The sequence below is a fragment of the Mirounga leonina genome, unplaced genomic scaffold (genome assembly GCF_011800145.1).
Source record: "Mirounga leonina isolate KUSES-001 unplaced genomic scaffold, KU_Mleo_1.0 Mir_114, whole genome shotgun sequence".
Taxonomy (NCBI): Eukaryota; Metazoa; Chordata; class Mammalia; order Carnivora; family Phocidae; genus Mirounga; species Mirounga leonina.
Window position 1 is genome coordinate 14,878,047 of NW_023270265.1, and position 20,157 is coordinate 14,898,203.

The 20,157-nt window shown below is 41.3% G+C and overlaps 1 protein-coding gene across 2 annotated transcripts in view; it reads right to left on the minus strand.

The window, feature by feature from the left end:
- ERCC6 (ERCC excision repair 6, chromatin remodeling factor) overlaps positions 1-12,534 on the minus strand; it is a 72,164-nt gene extending 59,630 nt beyond the window's left edge. Inside the window, exons 1-5 of one of the 2 annotated variants that reach the window (XM_035023844.1) lie at positions 12,442-12,534; positions 8,560-8,995; positions 6,571-6,691; positions 4,566-4,677; positions 138-855 (exon numbers count right to left, since the gene is read on the minus strand). In XM_035023844.1, the coding sequence (XP_034879735.1) occupies positions 138-855; positions 4,566-4,677; positions 6,571-6,691; positions 8,560-8,981 (1,373 nt within the window). In that variant the 5' untranslated portion in view covers positions 8,982-8,995; positions 12,442-12,534. The remainder of the gene's footprint in view (positions 1-137; positions 856-4,565; positions 4,678-6,570; positions 6,692-8,559; positions 8,996-12,441) is intronic. The other variant, XM_035023850.1, reaches the window with a different exon arrangement.
- Between the last annotated feature and the right edge of the window lie 7,623 nt (positions 12,535-20,157).

Sequence of the window (20,157 nt, forward strand, 5' to 3'; positions counted from 1 at the left end):
GGCTAAGGCTAAAGGAAGTCCAACCTTTGGATAAACGGGGGTCTAATACATTAAGCTGAATCTAGAACTCTTATTTAATAAACCTGTGGCCTAAGAGAAAGCAAGCAGCACAATCTGTTTACAATCTGCAGACTGACCTTAACCGCTGCTTATAATAATCTTCATCTCCATCATCTCGGCATCTCACTACTTTCCGACCTCCTCCTCCACAGGCGGCTTCTGCTTCCTCCCCAGAACTTGGAAAAAAGTCATCCTCGATCTCCTGCACCGTGACTTTTCTCTGCCGTTTCCGGGGCATGAGCCCGGGCTTCAGGTCATAGTCCGTGCCCTCTCCCAGCAGCTCGGTACCCCCCGCCCCCTCCAGCTCCTCCTCCGTGGGTAAGTACTCGGACTCGTCATCCTCGGAGTCGCCCTCCGCCTTTGGCCTCATGTCAGACTCCAAAGGTTTCTTTCCTTTTGGCAAGCCCACTTTCCCCTGGAAATGAAGAGCCCTTTTCTGGAGCTTCTTGATGTGTTTTTTCAAGCGCTTATCTGTTTTTGAGAGAACTTTGCTTCGCTCATTTGGTTTGTTTTCAGGGAGTGTTGCGCTCAGTTCCGAAGTGACTGAGGCTGCGGTTTTTCTAGCTGCTCTTTTATTACAAGCTTGCTTCTTCCTTTCAAAAGACAATTTTGCTTGATCTGCCAAATACTTTTCAAAGCCTGATGCTTCATTGAGCATTAGCTTTCTAGGCTTTTTCTCCTGTTTCTGAGGGATCTGGGTTCCAAAAGGTGTCATCTGGCCCGTGCGGATGAGCTCTTCCCAAGCCGTCTCCTGGACAGGCATGAGCATGCTGCCGAGACAGGACGGCCCCGGTTCTGAAAGAGGGATGACAATGTAGTGGGCACTAGCGTAAACCTTTCCAAGAGTACAACACAAATAGTCACTTCTTCAACAAACAGCACCTACGATTAACTCACATTTTAAAAACATACCATGGATGGGGGTGCCTGGGTGGCTCAGTCTTTTGGGTCTTCACTCTTGGTTTCGGCTCAGGTCATGATTTCAGGGTTGTAAGACTGAGCCCCATGGCAGGCCCCACGCTCAGTGCAGAGTCTGCTTAAGATTCTTTCCCCCTCCCTCTCCCTCCCCCTCTGCTCCGCTCCCCACTCGCACATGCTAAGAAAGATAAATTAAAATTTTTTAAAAATTAAAACATATCATGGATGTACTAAAGCATATTGTATATAAAGAAGAGAATGAATTTATTATAGCATTCATCATGCCAAATTCAATATACTCCTACTCAAAAAGGTGAATTTTCAATAACTTTTTCTAAAATAATGCAGCCAAAGACAGACCTACTCATATGTAACATACAGACAAATGTGTCTATTTCCTTATCAAAGAATAGCCCCCAAGGAAGCAATCTCCCAAGCTTCCATGTCACTTTGAATACCAGCATCCACACGGACTTAAAATTCAAGAGACAGTAAAACTGCAAATGTATAAAGAATCAACATGTACCTAAATAGGTAAATGTTTGCTCTGCACTGCCCAATATAATAGTCATCATGTGGCTATTTAAATTTAAGTTGAAAATTCAGTTCCTCAGATGCACCTGCCATATTTCAAGTGCTCAACGAGCCGTGTGGGGCTAAGGACGACCACAACAGACAACACAGACAGCATTTCCATCACTGCAAACGGGTCTACTGGACAGCACTGTGTTAGATGTGCAAACAGAACAGAGGACATAAACTGGAAGTTTGGTCATAATAATATAAAGTCACCCAGAAATCTCTGAACTTAATCTCTGGCAACATTACACGAGGAATCCATATTCTAAAATCTACATTTCTTGTAGTGCAGTAATGCCACAGCCAGTTTTTCACTGAACTTGTGGTGAAGAAAAATACACAACAGAAAGTGCACAAATACTAAGTGTACAGCTCAGTGTATTTTCAGAAAAAAACATACCTGTACACCAACATCCAGAACAAGAAACAGAAATTACTAGCACCGCCAGATGCACCCTCCATGGCACCTTCCAGTCTCTACCCCACCCCAAAATAATGACTGACCACACTATTAACACTACAAACAAGCTGTCCCTGGCTTTGAGCTTTATGTAAATGGAAATGTTTGTACATTTGTGTCAGCTTATTTTGCTCAACATTATGCTTGAGATTCATCCTTATTGTTGAATATAGTTGCAGTTGTTAATTTTCATTGCTGTTAGTATTCTATCATATAGCTACGCTATAATTTTTCCATCCCACTGTTAATGGACATCTGGGTAGTTTCCAGGTTTTAGCTACTATGAATTATGTTGCTATGAATATTCCAGTACACATCCTTCAGTAATACATTTCTACATAATTCTTTGAGTATGTTAAGCTTTAGGAGACACTGCCAAACAGTTTTTCAAAATGGTCCTATTAATTTTAAGTTCCACCAACAGTGTTTGAGAGTTTCAACTGGTCTACATTCTTACCATTTTAGTTATTCTAGTACGTGTGTAATGGTACCACTTTGTGGTTGTAATTTGTATTTCCCTACGAACTAATGAACTAGGGCACCTCTTCATAGATTTATTGACCTTCTGAATAGCGTCTTTTGAAGAAAATGTTCAAGTCTTTAGCCCTTTCCCAAGAGTTCTTTAATACACTCTGGATTCCTGTCCTTCAATTAATACATGTGTTGCAAATATCTTCTCCCACTCTGCAGCTTGCCTTTTTACTCTCTTAATGCTATCTTTTGAACAGAAGTTTAGTTGTGATATATCTCACTTATCAAGCCTTTTCCTTTACAAGTGAGCATTTTTGTGTCTCATTAAGTCTTTGCCCTAAGATCATGAAAATACTTTCCTATGCTATATTCTAAAAGCTTTGTTTTACCACTCACATTTATATTTAAAATCTATTTGTCATTTATTTTTGTACATGGTGTAATGGGCCAAGATTCATTTTACCTTCGTGTGAATTAACCAAGCACCACTTACTGAAAAGATGATACTTCTTCACAGCACTGCACTGCCGTATCTGTCATAAACCAAGTGACCACGTATGGGTGGGTCTGTTCGCTGGACCCTACATTCTGTCCCATTCGTCTATTTGTCTTTCCTTGTGCCCATACCTCACTGTCTTAATTACTATAGCTTGATAACATATCTTGTTATTTTGTTCTTCTTCAAGATTAACTTTTCTTGGCCCAATACATTTTTATATCAATTTTAGAATCAGCTTGTTAATGCCCCCACCCTCACCCTATACTTCCCACCCCAGACTTTCTCCTTCAAAAAAGAAAAACAAACAACCTACTAAAGCGGTCAGAGGGCCAAAAGGAAAACCAGGAGAGATTGGGATCCTGGAAGGCACAGAAGTATCAGCTGCTACAGACAGGCCAAGTGGAGCAAGGACGAAAAGGGGCTTCTGGAATTGGGGAAGTAACTATTAATCCTGGGCAAAGTTTTACCAATGAAGCAAGAGGAGGTAAAATGCAGTAGCAGGTTTTAGGCAGCCAGACAGGAACAAGAAACACGGTACCTCAGCAGTGAAAGTCTTGGTCGCAGGCCAAACGAATTCTAAGAGACTGAAATTTAGAAATCCATCTCTCTAATATTTTTTTCTATTGCCTCAATTAATTCTTCATAATAATTCTCCTGTATTACTGAATAAACTTCAGGAGCTGGTAGAAAATATTTGCTTGGAAAGCTTAAATGCTAAGAAGCCTTAGTCTATATTTCAAGTATTAAATGACTGAGCAGCTACCAACAATTTCTAAACACGCACCTACATATACACACGCAGAGACTACAAAGGTATTTCGTTTCAGAGCTTACGCATTTTTTCAAAACATTTTCCAAAAGACACCCATCCTGGGCAGTAATAAAAACAAAATCAGAGCCATAGTATAACCTGAATGAAGATAGCTTTTCTTAAACAGAAGTGATGCTTGGAAAACCTGCCAAATACATCCCAAAAACATATGTAAAAGCAATTCTATGAATGCTGACTGATGATGCTGGGCGTAAAAACGTAATTTGATCAAGATGTTAGTTGTCTCTACAAAATTAACTACACAAGAATGTTAAGCTCTCTAATTTATTAAACATAATACCAAAGGTGCACCAGCAGCCTCTAGTAGATGGAGTTAAGCATTTACTTTCATTCTCCAAAAACCCCCATATAACTTAAGATATTTGGTTCTGCAGGTGTAGAGAGTAAAATTTTCCTAAATCTGTTTTAACAGTAAGGCAAAGAAAGGGATTTTTCTTGAAACCCAGGCCAGGACTGAGGAGATACTCTCCACCACTACAGGCATCAGGCACCAATTCAAGAACAAAGAGAGGGGCGCCTGGGTGGCTCAGTCGTTAAGCGCCTGCCTTCAGCTCAGGTCATGATCCCAGGGTCCTGGGATCGAGCCCCGCATCAGGCTCCCTGCTCAGCAGGAAGCCTGCTTCTCCCTCTCCCACTCCCCCTGCTTGTGTTCCCTCTCTCACTGTGTCTCTCTCTGTCAAATAAATAAATAAAATCTTTAAAAAAAAAAAAAAAGAACAGAGAGACACTGCTCCCAGTATCCTCACCTATATCCTCCTCCTCCAGACTGGCATGATCTAGTTCAACTTGTACCTCTGCTCCTCCAAGGATGGCCTGGAGACGTTTTTGTTTTGCTGTGATCTTCTTTAGCTGTTGTTCCTTGAGTGGTAAATATTGAATACAGAAAACAACAATGAAGTGAGTGTTTTATTGTTAAATACAAAAGATAAATTTAAAAACTTTAATCAAGAGCAAAATAAAACAGAAATCCCATATGTTGCTATTATTATAGAGCACCTTATTTGAGCAACTGCCACTTTTCTAGCAGGATGTAGGCCTAAAAGCATTTCCATCAGGCAGGCATCCCTGTCCCCACCCACTCTCCTGTCTGGGCGGCCCAGCTTTCTACGTGCCTGAGCACTTAATTTCACATGTACTGACTCTCCACAGAGGTGGTAGAACTGCTCTACTTGGTTTTCCCCACTGCACACTGGGTAAATTATTAAACTTTGTTTCTGCAAACGACAGGCTATGAGGTCAATGGCTGTAAGGATAAGAAACAAACACAAATGTTCAAACACTTGAAAAAGCCTCCTCTGCTCATCTACCATATTTACAATTGTCTTTTATAGTCTTTTATAGTATTCTACCCAATTACTATACTTTAAAAGCATTTGGATATACCCTTTTACCCTACCCACCCCAGACCCCTCTTTGTCTTATCTCCCTCTACATCACGAGAGTTCAGCTATGCAGCCATTCCCAGGGCATCTCCAATTAACTAGGCCTATGGTACCTGGTTCTTCTTCCAAGTTCAAGAATGTCTGAACACCAAATATGAGAGTGGGATGAGAAGAAATGCTGAGTATAATGCCATGTTATACTAAACTGGAATTCCTTTTCTTTCAGTTTTCCCTCATTTCATCTCATTTAAACAGCCTTTCTAAAAACTAAACACAGTCTTTCTCTCTGAATAGTCTATCTCCAACCATCAAAGGGCTGTTTTAGAAAGATAGGAATATACAATTGACTTAGACTAGTACGTAAAATGGCCCAAAGTCTGGTCCTCACTGCTCCTTGAAACTTCAGCCCACCAGAAGCCCAAGGTCAGAGGTCTCTGAATATTCATTCATATGCTCGCACAAGAGGCCAGATGTCCTCTCTCTGCTTTGGGGAGACCCCAGCTTCCTGAAGCCACTGCTAGCTCTAAGCTTTGGGCTGCTATTCTGGAGGTAGGGGACAGACGATGGGATGGTGAAGATAATGGACTGGTGTGTGGAAAGCAAAAGGAGGCACTGAGTCTATAGACATCACTAGTGAAGCTTAAATAAGAGATGCAAGGACTTTACTCACTGCAGTGGGTCAATTGCCAGCACAAGGATATCTGCTCATCATTTTGGATGGCAGAAATAAAATGATCAAAACTAGTCATTCCTGCCTACTCTGATATATTTTCATAAAGCATAAATTCTAAAAAATGTTACAAACCTCAAAAAAACAGTGTCATAACAGATATTCCCTACCCTGAAGTTGTACAACCCTAAGTGCAGACCCATCAGTGTGTCCAGGTGATGACCATAATACCTAAGAACAGTGAGCATGAGTGTGTGAGGGGTGATGGCCATAGCAAAAGGAAACACAGTGTATATAATCAGGACAAGCAAGAGCCAAGCAAAAAAGAAAGTAAGTTCACACAACACACAGAGACTGAGGAGAGGCCGGCATGCCAAACAGGAGCCTAAGCTGGGTAAAAGAAAATGGCACAGCAAGGAAGACCATAATCATAAACATCAATAAGGCAGCATGCAAAGCCAACAAGGGAACCTTTTCTCAAAAATATGTGTATGTGTGTATTTTAAAAGATATTCTTTAACAGAAGATATTAAAGGGAAATAGCTGAAATATTAAACATAAAAACAGGAACTCAAAATTTTCTATTATACCTATTTCCTTCACGTCTTAACTACTTTTCAGAATACTTCCCAAATATTAAATGAACAGAACTGATGACTTTTTCAAAAATGAAATACTTAATGTGTTATTTGGAATCACCTTATTATACTTCTGTCGTTTTACAGAATCTAGTTTCCTGTTGATGTCTCTGCTGGTAGCAGCTTGAGGGCTAAGTTGTTCAATAATTTTATTGATTTGCTGTAGGGATGTTGTACATGACCTGAAAAATAAAATAAAATGTCTATTTTCCACTCTGGTAACATTTTTTTAATAGTGTAATGTGAAAACAGAAATGCTACAAAGATGTCCTTTTACCTCTTATTAACTAAAAGATAAAAGAAACTAAACCAGAATGCATATTCTTGTTGGCCACATCTACAACTTGAAGGGTTATTAGAAGTTCAAGGTAACTGCTAGTGTTTTCTTTGATCTGGCTGACTGAAATCAGCACATTCCCATTTGTAAGCTGTTTCATTCACTCTACAAGCATTTTAAGTGTGTACTAGATTCAAGAGACTGTGCTAAAACAATGTGCAATAAATTGTCCTTTTAGATAAAAAAATACATACACATGGCTTGGTTTTTTTTTTTTTTAAGATTTTATTTTTTTAGAGCAGTTTTAGGTTCACAGTAAAACTGAGAGGAAGGTACAGAGACTCCCATATATCCTTCCCCAAACACATATACCCTCCCCCATTATCAACAACCCATACATGGGTTTTTAAAGCTCATTTGGAAGTCACCCAAAGTTTGGAAAAGTACTAAAAATGCTGACATTTTTTTTTTTTTTATATAAGTCAGATTTCTGCGACAATATTTTTCTTTCACAATACTGAAGACTTATTTGCTGTAGCATTATATTTTATAGTTTGAAGGGGAAAAAAAAATCTCTAATATAATGCTCCTAAAACAGACACCACAGAATGGTAACTCCCAATTTTCAAAAGACAAATTCAATCTTGACACTTGTATAATCTGCTCTTTGTATCCTTTGTGGATTTCAGGACAAAAGATGTTATCAATGCAAGTTACTAGCAGTCTAACCACATGTCACCAAGGATCTAGTGTTCATCTCCGTGGTAATTCTGCAGCACTCTGACGTCACCTATGCAAGCAGTAGGCACATTTCCAAGGTCAAATGTAAAAGTGTGCTCCTTATCAGGAGTTGAGCTCCTCACACCTGGAATACTACAAGTATTCCAGAATACCTGCTACTCAAGCAGCCAAAAGAACACACCAGGAAGCTGCTGGCAGAAAACATGTCCTTTAAGTTCCAACAGCCATCTGTACCACAGTCTCCTTGGCTGAGGGTAGCCAACAGCTCCTCATTCTTCCCTCCTCTCCCCTCCCCCAGCCACCCCCATCTGAGACTGCACCATTCCTCCACTCATTACTCTCCTCTTTCATGCTTGCCTGACACAGCCTAGAACACTGGCCAAGACAGGGCAGGCTGGCAATAGGGAAGGAGTTCAATCTTCACCTGCCCCAGCCTTCTAGCCCAGGTCCAGAGCCTGCTTCTCTTCTAACACACAAATGAAGTTTCCACGGGACTTCATCTTTCCTGTAGAGTCATAAGTAGGACAGAAGGAAGGAAAAGCAAGGAGTTGCTTCACATTATTTTCAGAAATGCAAATCTGAAAAATCACCAAAACACTGACACTTGGTTTAGACACAGGAAACTGGCAAGAAACTATAGGACAAGAGAAAAATGTGAGGGGAGGGAGGGTGATGTGCTCCTGTATCTCAAGTAGCACATGTCACACCTTCAGGTTCACTTCTCCTGAAAACCATTCTGGGCACATGCTTGTGAGTTCTAGGGTACTCAGAACACTATTTCTCTCTAGGACGTTATGCATAAACAGGTTGTTGTGAGCTGGCCTGAGACCCTGACTACGACATTCAGTGCTGCTCCTGAGGGAAAGGGCTGGGGTTCACACACAGGCTCAAGGACTGCCCTAATTGACTCCATCCTCCAAATAAGAGGTTCTATAAATCTCCTAGATTTCTGGAATACCACAGCTATTATCTGAAATTCTCCATCACATGTAAACACAAATTCTGCAATCAGAGAAGACAGTCTACACTCACGTGAGGTCATCCAGGACTGATCGATACTCCTTCTCCGCATCTGCAAGCTGGGCCGCACGGCTGGCCTCATGAATGGCGCTGTCCACTTGCCGAAGTACACCCTGTTCCAGCACGTCCTGGTCGTACACATCCACACCCAACCCCTGCAGTTCAAGGGCCTGCGCACTCGGCTCCACTGTCTGTATCTGATGTCTGTCGATGTGCAGCAGGGCCGGCCCTCTTCTCGGAACTTCCGATGAACACCCCTCAGCAGAAGTGGATGGTCCATTAACAGAGGAACAAGAAGGGAGGCTTTCCTCCACCTCTGCACTGTCATCATTCTCTTGCTTGCTTGTCATTTCTTGTCTATCACTGACATACTGACTTTGCAAACAGTCTTGTTCCTGAGTTTGACTTGAGTGGGGGATTCTCGCATTTTGCATCCTCTACAGACTATCTAAAAGGAAAAAAAATGTAATAAGCCTTTGGTTATAAAGAGTTGATATTTATATAGTTCCTTAAAATTTTTATACTTAAAGAAGATTGATTTCTCAAAAGATCAAGTAATCCTCCAATTAGATAAATTCGATGTTTCAAGTGTTACTTTTCTTAAAAGGGCACAAGCTATACATCTTCTTGAGTTCTGATAATAAATAAGAAAAATTAACCAAAAAAAACAAAAACAAAAACAAAAGACAAACAAGAAGAAAAAAGCACAGTATCAACAACAAAGGACATCTGGAGAGCCAGCTAAGAAAACTGGCAACCAAAATCTTGACTGACACCCTAAGAGTCTTCTCCAAATCAACTGAAGTCATTTGACTACTTTCCAAGTGAGCATCTTCACTGCATTATGGCACAAAAGATTCACAATACAGTGTGGCATGAGGAACTGTGATATACAAATTTTGTGAAGTAAGGAACAAGCTTCTCTACAAATCTGACCAGCAGAAACTGAGGTTGAACGTTTACTCTAATAAACAAACTCTAAACAAGACACAGTATCACCACTAAAATCTGAATCTGAGAAAGATTAAGTACTCTCAAAAATAACCCCATTTCAATGTGCAATACAATTTCTCGCCAATCAGGCTGGCAAAAACAGGTTGGGCCTGTATCCAATACAGACAAGGAAGATCCACCCTCACACAATACTGGTGGCAATATAAATTACTAAAGCTTTTTTGAAAGGCAGTTTAACAATATCTATCAAGATTTAAAATGCACGTGACCAAATATTTATTCCAGAGAAATACTCACATACATACGGGATGTTCACTGTAGCATGCCAATAGTTTAGTATAGGCATTAAGTATTTTCAGTGACACTGATATAAAAGTCTTGTAAACTGAAAAAATACCACAGAGTACGAATACATTTATGTTGGATAAAAAAATATACATCTGCACCTGTATGTTTGGAATGCATTCAAAGTGATCTGGAGATACACACTAAACCTGCAACCACTGAGGAGGAGGAAGCAGAAGGAATGGGGGGAATAATGAAAATAGTGAATATGTGTTCACTATATTGCCTGTGTAACTCCAATAAATACATTAAAAAGCAATGCAATAACCAAGAGACAGCCTTGCTTTTTATTTAACTGAATAAACTAAGGTTTCTTTCACCACCACAACTTTATTTATATAAAAATACCAGAAGTTCTCCCAATAAGCCCCACTGATTTCTCATTAAATAAAACTTTGGTCCTGGCGACTAACACTAGGATACAAAGACACCAGGAACTTTGCACTATCCATTCCAGAGCAGCTCATTCTCTAGGGGAGAAGAAACATGTCAATAACAACACAGCAGGGCAGGTCTGTAGAAGAGGCACCAACAAGAGGCCACCTGGAAACAGAGGAAGGGACAATGCTTTGGGTCTGGAGCTAAAGAAACATATACAAGCTAAGATCTCAATCCCTGGCCCAGGGTCTGATAACATAAAAGATACTCCATATATGCTGAAGGGAAGTAAGGTTCATGAAGAAGTCTAAAATAACAAATCTGATGTGGACAACTGAATCACTGGTGAATTCAGTCATGAAAATGAGAATCGCAGAAAGGAAGCAGATGGGAAGCAGGAGGGGCCGGAGAAGAATAAGAATCTGGAATAAATGATGGGAAACAAACACTGGTGACAGGTGTGGAGGGCCCCCCAAAACCACGGACTGCCAACAATCCCCAAGGCTGCACAATTTCCTCCTTTGGTAATTAACAGCCCCAGGGGAAATGTCACTGTTGGGAGTTTTCAGGCAGAAGTACAGAAGGACAAAAGGGCATGGATACAAATGCTGAGAAGAGTAGTTCAAGTAACTGAACTTGGGGTCCAAGCTGGAGAGATTAAAAAAAAAAAAAAAAAAAAAAACAAGCCAGAAGGGACTGGGATAGGAAGGGAGGGAAGGAGAGAGGGAGACATCAAGAAGCCACTTGGAGCATGACCGTGGACCAAAGGGCAAGTCTCCTGGGAATGAGCACAGAAAACCAGGAGGTTCTCATCAGAAGCTAAACAGTTTCAGAAGTGAAATAAATCATCCATTCAACAAATACTTGATAGTCAATTATGCCAGACAGTGTACTAGGTTAACTAGTTTCTGTCACCATAGAGCTTAGAGTCTCTTGGGGAAGACATACATTTTAAGAATTACATACATACATATTTACACATTTAAATATGTATGTTCATGTATAAGTTATATCCACAAATGTAATTATGGTAACTGCTATAAAAGTACAGGATTCTTTAGGACAAAATAACAGAGGAACCTAATTGGCAGTGCAAAGGTAGGTATGAGAAGGGAGACCTCTCTGATAAAGTGATACTTGAGCCAGTATCTGAAGGATGAAAAGGATTAATAAGGCCAAAACTGGAATGAACATTTTGCAAAGAAACGTGTAATTTCTAAGGCTGGTAAGAGCTGGGGCACTTGGGAAAATGAAAGAAGGATGGAACGCAGTGAGAATTTTTTACTTTATCCTACATGAACAACTGAGTTAAAGTTGCTGATAAAGACTCCATTCATTGTATAAATCTTACAGAATACCTTCTAACACTCTGCAAGGCTTAATCATCTGGAAAAACAGGATCTTCACTGTCCTCCCCTTTGAGCACTGGGGCTCCTCTGGGAGGAGCTGGATTCTGGTTTGCAGATTTGGCTGTAAACATGCCTAGCTGGGGAGGGAGTGGGGCATAAGTGAAGATGGAGGGGTAGTCAAGATCACAAAGGACCCAGGAAAACATGAACTTGGATTTTATTCCAATTACAATGGAATGATTTTTAAGAGTTTTAAACAGGGTGACGGTGGCATGACCTATTTCAAGTTCCTAAGAGACCACCTGGGCTACTATATGGACAACGGATTGGAGGAAACAGTACAACAAGGAAATGATGGGAGACACACGAGTGAAAAATGACTGCAGCTTGGAACAGGGTGAAGATGGATGCTACGTAGGAAATCAATGTTACAGCATTCGTACACGGACTGCTCAATCCTCCTTTACACACTCCCACTTGACAGTAACAATGCCCAAAGCGCCTGACTTGTATTTACCCCGATTCTTTCAAGTAACAAACAACTCCAGTTTTTTCATCGAAATCAAACAGGGCCGCGCTGATCCTGCGCTCCGGGGCCGACACAAAACCCAGCAGTAGAGGTTTCGTGGAGGGCACTGTAGTGTGCCGCCCGCCGCCCCAGGTGAGAGCGCGCTGCTTCGTCACTTCCGGCCGCAGGTGCGCCGGCACAGAAGGCGCGCGCCCGACTCGAGGGCCAGCTACCGGCCAGCCCCGCCGATGGGCTTTCATGGCGGCCAGATGCCCGAGGCGAGGCCATGGGCGCCTGGGAGTCCGAGCGGGGCCCAGACATCCCCTGCTCGACGTTCAGCCCGGCCGCCCGAACACTCACCCCAGGGCCGCGCGGCCACCCGTACGTAAACGTAGACTCCACCGCCGCCACCAGCCGTGGAACCCGAACACGGGGCCGGCCGCGGCGCATGCGTCTTTTGTCCGCCGTAAGCACCGCCCCCAAGCGTGACCCGACCACAGCGCATGCGCCAAGCTGCCCTGGAAAAGCGTGCGCGACCACGTGATTGGCGGGATGCGTGTAGCCCCGCCTTTCTAGCTACGATTTGTGTGAGTGTTTTAAGGGCTGGTGACCGGCTGTGCGGCTTCAGGCACGCGCTTCAGTCCTGGTCAAAAAATACCTCTTTAGTAAAGCGATCATAAGAATTAAAAGACGTGTTTCCAGAAAGAAAGAGAGAGAGGGAGAGAGAAGTACGTGTGTTCCGTGAACCCCAAAGAAAATAAGCTTGGGGAAGGGAGCCGGCTTGAATGTCACATTTCAATAGCCACGCGCGGTAGACGTTGTTGCTACCTCTTGGTCCTCTGGTACGGCTGTTGGCACGCAAAGAATAGGGAGAGGACTTATTTATCTCTGTTGCCCCTCCATCTCCGACACACATATGTGGGTGGAGATGGGCTGTGTGTGTGTAGTGGGCCTACATGAATGTCTTGATGGCATTAGTGAGTCATTTACTATCTGTCTTCATATCAAAGAGGTAAGAAGGATTTTGAGCCAAATGAGAATTTTTGCTTGGAGCTTTTGAAGAAACAAAATATCAACACCTAGGTTCACAATGAAGGGAGGAAACTGAGGTTTACCTGAGGAAGGAGTAGCCCATGAGGGTTGTCAGCCTTACCAAACAAGGCAGCTTCCCAGCCCAGGGATTCCAGCCCTGTAAGAGGGTGAATTTTCCAGGGCCAGGGCCAGATAGTCCTCCTCCCAGAGGAGTAGCAGTGACCTCAGTGACTAAGGGAAGGATCTTTGTGGGATTTTTTTTTTGGGGGGGGGGGGTTGTTGTTGTTGTTTTTAGGAAAGGATCTTTTGTCCTGGGTAGGGAAGTGCCTTCCTCATTTTGAAGCCTGAAGTTGGACAATAGGAAAAGGGGGCTGGGAAGCTACTTGGTAATACTCAGTAATACTACCATATCTCTCTTGTCAGCAGCACCAGTCTACCTTTGCCTCAAGTCATCCCGCAAGTTACATAAAAATGTAACTTGTTTTTTTACAAAGGAATAAAGAATTCTAGTGATCTCCTGAATACAATAATTGAGAATAGAAAGGCATTGGTAAGGTATTAGTTTTAATGCTTGAATATGAAAGCTGTTTCTCCCTGAAATAGAGTGGTTCCCAACCATTTTGAGAATGAGGTCCCCCTTTTAATGTGCACTATTTTGGTGAGCCCCCGTGTATCAATCAGAATTTGGACAGGAAGCAGATGGTACACTCAAACTAGGTAGTTGAGAATTAATAACTTTTACAAAGGTGTGGACAGGATTAGGAAAACAACTCAGATGGCACAGTACCCCTGCGAAGGCAAAACGTTAGGAGCTATTCCCATATATTATGAGCTGGATTGCATCCCTCCAAATTCAATTGAAATCCTAACCCCCAGTACCTCAAATGTGACTGTATTTAGAGATAGGATCTCTGAAGACCCTAAGAACATTTTATTAAGTTAAAATGAGGTTATTGGGGTAGGCTCTAACCCAATATAACTGGTGTCCTTATAAGAAGAGGAGATTAGGGCATGGACATGCACAGAGGAAAGACCATGTGAAGACACAGGGACACAACAGCCATCTACAATTCAAGAAGGCCTCAGAAGAGACCAGCCCTGCCAATCCTTGATCTCAGACTTATAGCCTCCAGACTGTGAGAAAATAAATTTCTCTTTTTTAAGTCACCCAGTCTGTAGTACTGCGTTATGGCAGCACTAACAAATGAATACACCATCCCTGGGCATGAAAGGGTAATGGGAAGACAAAGGTTCGGAAGAGAATAGTTGAATGGAAAAGACCAGTTGAAATGTACTAACCCATGGTCGCTCAGTGGGAGGGAACTGGGAAAATAAATACCCTGAACTAACTGCCCTTTCATTATTTCATCTGCTGCTGCCTCCCATTGGTCAAAACCTACTGACTACCAGAGGGCAACGGAGGCTGTTGATTCCATTCTGTATAGATCAGCCTCTTTGGGCACAGGGCAGAGTTGAGAGAGATGGAGAGTAGGTTTGGAGCTTCAGACTGGAAAGATGCATCATTACCCCCACACAATTGTAATTATCCTTTTAGTATCCCTTTAATTTAGAAAAGGCATAATGAAACAGTCACTATTAATTCAGTAAAGCTTTTTAGATGAATTTGTATTTAGTTAATTAAAGGATCTATGTATTTTCTCTAAGCCAAGTTTCTCCTGACCTCTGTTGCCTGAGAATGGTAATAAGGTCACATTAGCAGCAACAATTCAGATTTCGATGATTCCTGTGCCCACCTGAATACTCAGGATCCTTCTTTTCACTCATGCCCCTTATGAATGGAATTTAGTGCCCTTATAAAAGAGGCCCCAGAGAGATCCTTCGCCCCTTCTGCTATGTGAGGACATAGCAAAAAGATGGCAGGAAATGAGCTCTCACCAGACACCGAATCTGTCAACATCTTGATCTCAGATTTCCCAGCCTCCAGAACTATGAGAAATAAATTTCTGTTATTTTTAAGCTGCCAGTTCTGTGGTAGTCTGTTAGCAGCCTGAATGGGTTAAGATAGAATATAAGAAGTGGTGGGGGTTTTAGTAACTTACTTATAATACTCATTTACAAACTTAGGTGTCTGAATGTCAACCAAAACCTCTCTACTTCCCCCCTACATCCATTCAGTCCCCAAGTTCCATTGGTTCTGCCTCCCCCATAGCTTACACATCTATCCCATCTTCTCCATCCCCTCTGTTCAATTTTCTTGACCGTTGCAACCAGTCTCCTAGCCCAGTCTTGCTCCCTACCCATGAACTTGGGTGGGGATTTCAGAGCCTTCTGATGGTGTCTCTCCTCTGCCTGAGACCCACCCCTGCAAGATAAAATCCAAGCTATTTAACATGTTATCCAAGCCATTTTATTATCCTGCCCAATCTGATTTTTCTGCACTCTCTGGATGCCTCTGCTCAAGATTTAAGGAACTATTTACTATTCTATTTGTACTGTGCTGCAGTCAGCTTGGACTGTCTAGCAAGTCCATTGCGTGCACCTCTTTCCAACTGTCTTAGTTTGCTCAGGCTGCCATAACAAAATACCATGCACTTGGTGGCTTAAACAACAGATATTTATTTTCTCACTGTTCTAGAGGCTGGGAAGTCCAATTCAGTTCTGGTGAGGACTCTCTTCTGGGCTTGCAGACAGCTACCTTCTCACTGTCCTCACATGGTGGAGAGAGAGTTCTGGTGTCTCTTCCTTTTCCTTCCCCCTCACTTTTTTTTTTTAAGATTTATTTATTTATTTGAGAGAGCACGAGGGGAGTGGGGATGAGGGACAGAGGAAGAGGGGCAAGCAGACTCCCCACTGAGCAGGGAGCCCAATGTGGGGCTCGATCCCAGGACCCCAAGATCATGACCTGTGCCAAAGGCAAACAATTAACCGACTCCACCCAGGCGCTCCTGTCTCTTCCTTTTCTTATAAGGGCACCTGCTCAATCAGATTAGGACCCACCCCACTCTTAAGACCTTATTTACCTTAAGTACCTCCTAAAGGCTGTATCTCTAAATAACAGTCACATTAGGGGTTAGAGCTTCAAGATATGAATCAGTGGCCTCACATTGGGAACTTAAAATTGGCCATGTGGGAGTATTTACACTACAGAAATAGACAAAATCTATGAACCAGGGTTTTTGGTAGGAGGGGGACCGTTTTATTTTTTCCCAGCATATCCCTAATTGTTATCATCAGGCCTATGTGATTTTGCACATGGGTCTCTCTGCCTGGAATTCTCTCACCCATTCCAAAGTTTCTTTTTCTGACGCTTTCCCTGACCCTCCAAACAGAGTTAGGCCTTCACAGCTCCTCCGCACCCTAAACTGATATTTTCAATATCTCTACTATGGCACTTACTACTTTGGATTTTAATGCTTTTTATGTAACAAGCAGTTTTATAGCCCTGACTGTGGGCCAGGTTTTGTCCTGAATGCTTTACAAATATTAACTCATTTAAATATGACCAGAATTGTCACTGTGCCTTTAATTTCTGTTTAGTGTTCGGTGTAAGAAACTCTCCCTACCCCTACAAAACAGAACGACTAAGTTGACTCTCATTTTTCAAAACTTCAGGGTAGCAGCAATGCCCCAATTTGGCTCCCCACTCCCCATAAACATGGAAAAACTAATTAAAAAAAAAAAAGAAATATACTAGAAGTGAATTGAACACTGAGCAAAACTGATAAAGCTAAAAATAGAGGCAAATGCATATTTAGAATTATGTTAGCAACCACTACAAAAAGTAATGTTAAAAATGTATTGAATAAATAAATAAGTAATTTTAAAAGCAATGACTATATAACAATGGTTATATGATTCCATTGAAATATATATTATATGTGTGTATTTATGTGCATGTGTGTATACAGTAGGGGAGTGTGATGTGGAGATGAAGTACAGTCTTCCTACTTTTTGGTCACATCTCCACCATGGCCCTCTGTGCCTTTATCTCTCTCAGTCTCACTCTTTCATATATTCTGTCCAACTTTGTCTTTACCCTGACTTTTTCTCAAATCCCTCCAGGATTAATTTTGGGCACTGCTTTTTTCCCCTAATCTTTTAGGGTCATTTCAGTAATCTTCAACCAACACCTTGCTCTCCAAAGCTGATATATAAAAGAAAAGAACAAGAAATCTTGTCTTTTACAACAATATGGATGGACCTGGAGGGTGTTTTGCTAAGTGAAATAAGACAGAGAAAGGCAAATACCATATGATTTCACTTATAAAATAAAATACCTAAAAAACAAAACAATGAACAAGCAAAACAAACAAACAAAACAGAGACAGACTCATAAATACAGAGAACAAACTGGTGGTTTCTAGAAGGGAGGGGAGTGTGGGGATGGATCAAATAGGTGAAGGGATTAAGAAGTACAAACTTCCAGTAATAAAGTAAGTCAAAAGGATGCAAAGTACAACACAGAATATGGTCAACAATACTGTAATAACTTTGTATTGTGGCAGACAGATGGTAACTACACTTAAAGTGGTGAGCATTTTGTAACGTACAGAATTGTCAAATCACTATGTGGTACAGCTGAAACTAATATTATACGTCAACAATACTTCAATTAGAAATTTTTTTAAAATAAATGAATGAATAAATAAATAGGAAAGAAGAAGAAAACAGATATGTATGAGCAAAGCTCTGCTCAAACTTCAGAAAAAAGTACAGGTTAATCTCAATGCGCCCTGATTTTAGCAGACTCCACTATCTCAGTGTAATTTTATTAGTAGTAACCAGCATGGTAACTGACATCTGCACTTGTACATTAAGGAGATTTTGAAGGGAACACAGGAGAAAAAAAGTTATTGCTGACCTAGTCTTCATATGAGTGGAAACTGATTGAGAGCATGAACATAAAGAAGAATTTAGCAAGAGTAAGAATAACCTGAGGACGTGAACATGTTTACAGGGTATCTAATTCCAGATAAAATCTATAGAAAGAAAGTGGAATCATATGATCTTGAATGCTGTACACTGTGGAGCAATTCCACTTGTTCATTATCTGTGAAGCTCCCTTTGAGCAGCCGCCTTGCAGAGAAAGCTATTCAACAAATGGCTACTAGAGAAGGCAGAGCACCAACTCATGGGTTTGGTAATTTCATTTTAGCAGATGCATTTTATCCAGCGGCTACTATGAGCCAGGTGTTCTGATGGATGTGGGGGACACAGAGGTGAACAAGGCAGACAAGGTACATGTGCTCATGAGACTTACATTCTAGCAGAGAAAAAAAAAACAATAAATGTGTTAAGCAAATAAAAAGATAAAGTAATAAATGCTACTCAGGAAAATAAAACAGGATTACATGCTAGAGAGTGACTGCAGTGCCTCTTTAGTGGGTATAAAGAAGCATCTGAATAGGGGGCATTTTGACTGCAATCTGAATAACAAAAGAAGATCACTATCTGAGTGTCAGGTAGAAGAGGATTTTCGACAGCAAGCAGTAGTGCAAAGAGGGTAAGGCAGGCACAAACTTGGTCAATTTAAAGTCTAGAAATTGGGCCACTGTGACCAAAGCCAAGGTAGGCAGGGGCCGAATACCTAGAGTTCTGTAAACTAGGCATGAAATTTAGATTTTATTCCAAGTACAAATCAAATCCATTGGAGGATTTTAAGTAAGGAAGTGATAAATAAATAAATTTACATTTTAAAATATTATTTTGGCATAAGAACAGTCATATAGATCAATGAAATAGAATCGAGAGTCCAGAAATAAACCCATATATCTATAGTCAATTGATTTTCAACACACGTGCCAAGACTATTCAATAGGGAAAGAATAGTCCCTTCAACAAATGATGATGGGAAACTAGATATTCACATGTAAAAGAATGACATTGGAATCTACCTCACACCATATACAAAGATTAACTTAAAGGGAGCAAGACCTAAAGGTAAGAGCTAAAACTATAAAACTGTTAGAGGAGAACTTAGGAGTAAATCTTCATGACCTTGGATATGGCAATGGATTCTTAGATATGACAGCAAAAACACGGCAACAATAGAAAAATAGATCAATTGCTCTTCATCAAAATTTGAAACTTTTGTGCATCAAAGGACACTCTCTAGAATGTGAAAAGACAACCCAGGGAATGGGAGAAAGTATTCGCAAATCATTTCTGAGGAAGGACTAGAATCCAGAATATATAAAGAACTCTTCCAAGTCAACAACAAAAAGAACACTCAATTAAAAATGGACAAAGCATCTGAAAAAATATTTCTCAAAAAAATATATATATATGGCCAACAAACATGTGAAAAGATGCTCAGCATCATTAGTCCTTTCAGAAATGCAAATTAAAACCACTTTAATTAGCAGTTGCCAAGGTCTGTGGGAAAGGGGAGTTGGAGAGTGATTGCTAGAGTATAGGGTTTTTTGGGGGGTGATGAAAATGTTCTGGAATTAGTGGTAATGGTTGCACAATTTTGTGACTATCCTAAAAAACACTGGCTTTTACACTTGCAAAGTTAATTTTATGGGGCCCCTGGGTGGCTCAGTCGTTAAGGGTCTGCCTTCGGCTCAGGTCATGATCCCAGGGTCCTGGGATCAAGCCCCGCATCAGGCTCCCTGCTCAGTGGGAAGCCTGCTTCTCCCTCTCCCACTCCCTCTGCTTGTGTTCCCTCTCTCACTGTCTCTCTCTCTCTGTCAAAAAATAAATCTTAAAAAAAATAAATAAAAGTTAATTTTATGGTATGTGATGATATCTCAATAAAACAACTTTTAAATAAGCTCTAGTACATTAGGGCTTGAATTCTTATTTTGGAAATCTTGTGACAGCTGCCATTTAAATAAGCCAACGGGACATTAGATTAACTTGATATGCATGAGTGAGGTCATCCTAGACCATTCAGTCCCGCCTGAGTCCCAGGCCTTTAGCTGACCTCAGGGATCAGCAGAGCTGACCTAGGCCAGAGAAGTTCCTCACTGACCCATAGAATTGTGAGAGCCAGTAAATACTGACTGTGTTAAGCACTGTGTTTTGAAGTACTTTGTTACGTAGCAAAAGCTAACTGATCTGGAAGGTGACCCAGGAGAC